This window comes from Cibotium barometz, chromosome 51, assembly GCF_041138505.1.
Source record: "Cibotium barometz isolate CiBa-2024 chromosome 51, ASM4113850v1, whole genome shotgun sequence".
Classification (NCBI taxonomy): domain Eukaryota; kingdom Viridiplantae; phylum Streptophyta; class Polypodiopsida; order Cyatheales; family Cibotiaceae; genus Cibotium; species Cibotium barometz.
In genome coordinates, this window is record NC_141096.1 from 22,204,734 (window position 1) to 22,207,023 (window position 2,290).

Sequence of the window (2,290 nt, forward strand, 5' to 3'; positions counted from 1 at the left end):
AAGATATCCTTTTACATGTGATGAGAGAGTTCTTACACATGATGGAACGAGAGAGTCCTTACATGAGTGTGTAGTGCTTACATGAGTGTAGTTCTATCTATTTAGCCAACACCCAGCTTTAATTGATAGTAAGGCCTATGTTTATGTGAATATGAATGCTTGTAAATACTTGTACATGACAATTGGAGATGATAATTGGAGGCCACCCAATACAAAAATAGCCCCAACCTGAACAGGGCGACTTTTGCCCAGACAGGCAAAAGTCGCCCTATTCAGGTTGGGGCTCCTTTTGCATTTTATAGTCTTCAATTGTCATGTATAAGCATTCATATAGGCCTTACTATAAATAAGGTGCTTAAAATTAAAGATATATAGTGCCCTACAAAGTAGTATTAAGATCATAAAAGATACCCTTTTACATGATGAGAGAGTTCTTAAACATGGTAGGAGAGAGTTTGATTAATGTGAACCATAGATAAATACATTTTTCCCATGATGAGTTATCTATAAAATAGAAAATGTGGTTCCTTCACACTGGCCCTGACATCACCTAGTTATTTAGAGTTCAAAGTAAAATTGTAAAATGTTGCACTGTCCCTAATGCTGACATTGGAAGCATATTTTGAAAACTATCTATATCATACATTGCAATCTTTGCTATCACTAAGCAATTTACAAATAAATAATATTAAAATAAAAAAATATTGATACATATGGTTGAGAGGAAGGTTTACAAAGGCAAAAAGACCCCTAACCTAAACAGGGCGACTTTTGCCCATGCAGGCTTCCTCTCTCTGGGCAAAAGTTGCCCTGTTCAGGTTGGGCTTTTTTTTAAACTTTTCTAAGCCTTAAAACTATATATACTATCAAGTGAAATATACAAATCACCCTTTCAAATGAAATATACAAATCAAATACATTTAAACTTTTTTGATACAGATACACATGCAATCAAGGCCTTGATGGACAACTTGAGAAGCACCAAAAAAAGAATATATTAAGTGAAGTTTTATATTGTCCAATCATGTACACCATAAGGAAAAATATTCAGACATTATCACGTCGAATGGTGCATGTCAACTTCATGTCTTTACACATGATTGTGACTTGCTTTGCATGGATTGCACACAGGTTAGAATCTTCAAACATGGTGACCAAAAATGCCTCCACTGCTTCTTGGATTGCAGCTAAGGCAAGTCTTTGCATCCTCTTGTCTCGGCCCCCAAAATCATATAATATCTCTTTGACAAGACGTGCAAAAGGAGATCTTGGGATGAGGAGGTCGACAGTCTTCTGGAACCTCTGAATCTCCTTTAGAGCTGCCATGCCATTGCATTGTTTCCTCTTGGAGGCACGAGGAGGAGGGTTTCTTGGGTGGTCGATGAGGACATGCATGAGCACTCCAATCTCGTTCACGTTTACGTGCCAAAAGGATGATGGAGCTCCTTCAGCTGCTGCTGCTGCTGCTTCCGTTGTTGCTGCTGCTGCCACCTCTTCTCGTGTTCGCAAAAAATGCGGACGCATGCCTGAATACAAGCTCTTCCCCCTAGTTGTGGATGTATTGGGGGGATAGGAATATCACCCCATCACACTCCATTAGGGTCAACATCACTCCCTCTCTCTCGATCAGGGACAATGGTGGCCGGAATAGTGGTCTCCGGATGATGGGGAGAGGGAGGTGGAGGTGGCGATGAAGGACGATGAGGTGATGGTGGATGCTTACATATAGTGTTTTTCATGCGAGCCATGGAAAAAAGTGAAGTCAAAATATAGAAATGAGAATGAATGGGACTATTACACATTTATATAAAGTCATTTATAATGTGTTCACATAGTCTAAAACCGGCCAAAAATTACAAAACCATAAAATTAGACATGTTTAACCCAACATCTTCCATGTCTTGCCATTGTGGCATGCCATGCGACATGGCCTTCTCTTGAACTTCCATTCCCCTTCTCTATGTTTACCACCTTCCTTTTGAGTCATGCGACTTTAGCGATTGTTGACATTCGAGCTAGTAACATTTCCTGCAAGATTGTTATTGCGATGGAACCAATTAAACATCTCCACAAGATAATTGCTACGTGTCTTCCCTCCACCATGTCGAGTATTCTTGAAGTACACTCCTTTGGCTGTGTAATGTGATTTTTCCATGCCTTTGGTGCTAAACATATCCAAGGACCCGTATTTTTGTATACAATGTGCTAGGAAAAAATGTCCAAGTAAGAGATTATGAAGACAAATGTTTAATTTATGGAATTTTAGTAAGCAATTACAATGGTAATTAAT

At 39.1% G+C, this 2,290-nt stretch overlaps 1 protein-coding gene across 1 annotated transcript; it reads right to left on the reverse strand.

The window, feature by feature from the left end:
- Positions 1-1,047: 1,047 nt before the first annotated feature.
- On the reverse strand, positions 1,048-1,524 carry LOC147609424 (histone H3-like centromeric protein cnp1). Its single transcript, XM_086787963.1, has one exon. The coding sequence runs from the start codon at positions 1,522-1,524 to the stop codon at positions 1,048-1,050; it is 477 nt and encodes a 158-aa protein (XP_086644089.1).
- Between the last annotated feature and the right edge of the window lie 766 nt (positions 1,525-2,290).

What these genes read in the sequence shown, in the direction of transcription:
- LOC147609424 (XM_086787963.1), bottom strand. Translation starts at nt 1,524, where the DNA reads ATGCGTCCGCATTTTTTGCGAACACGAGAAGAGGTGGCAGCAGCAGCA.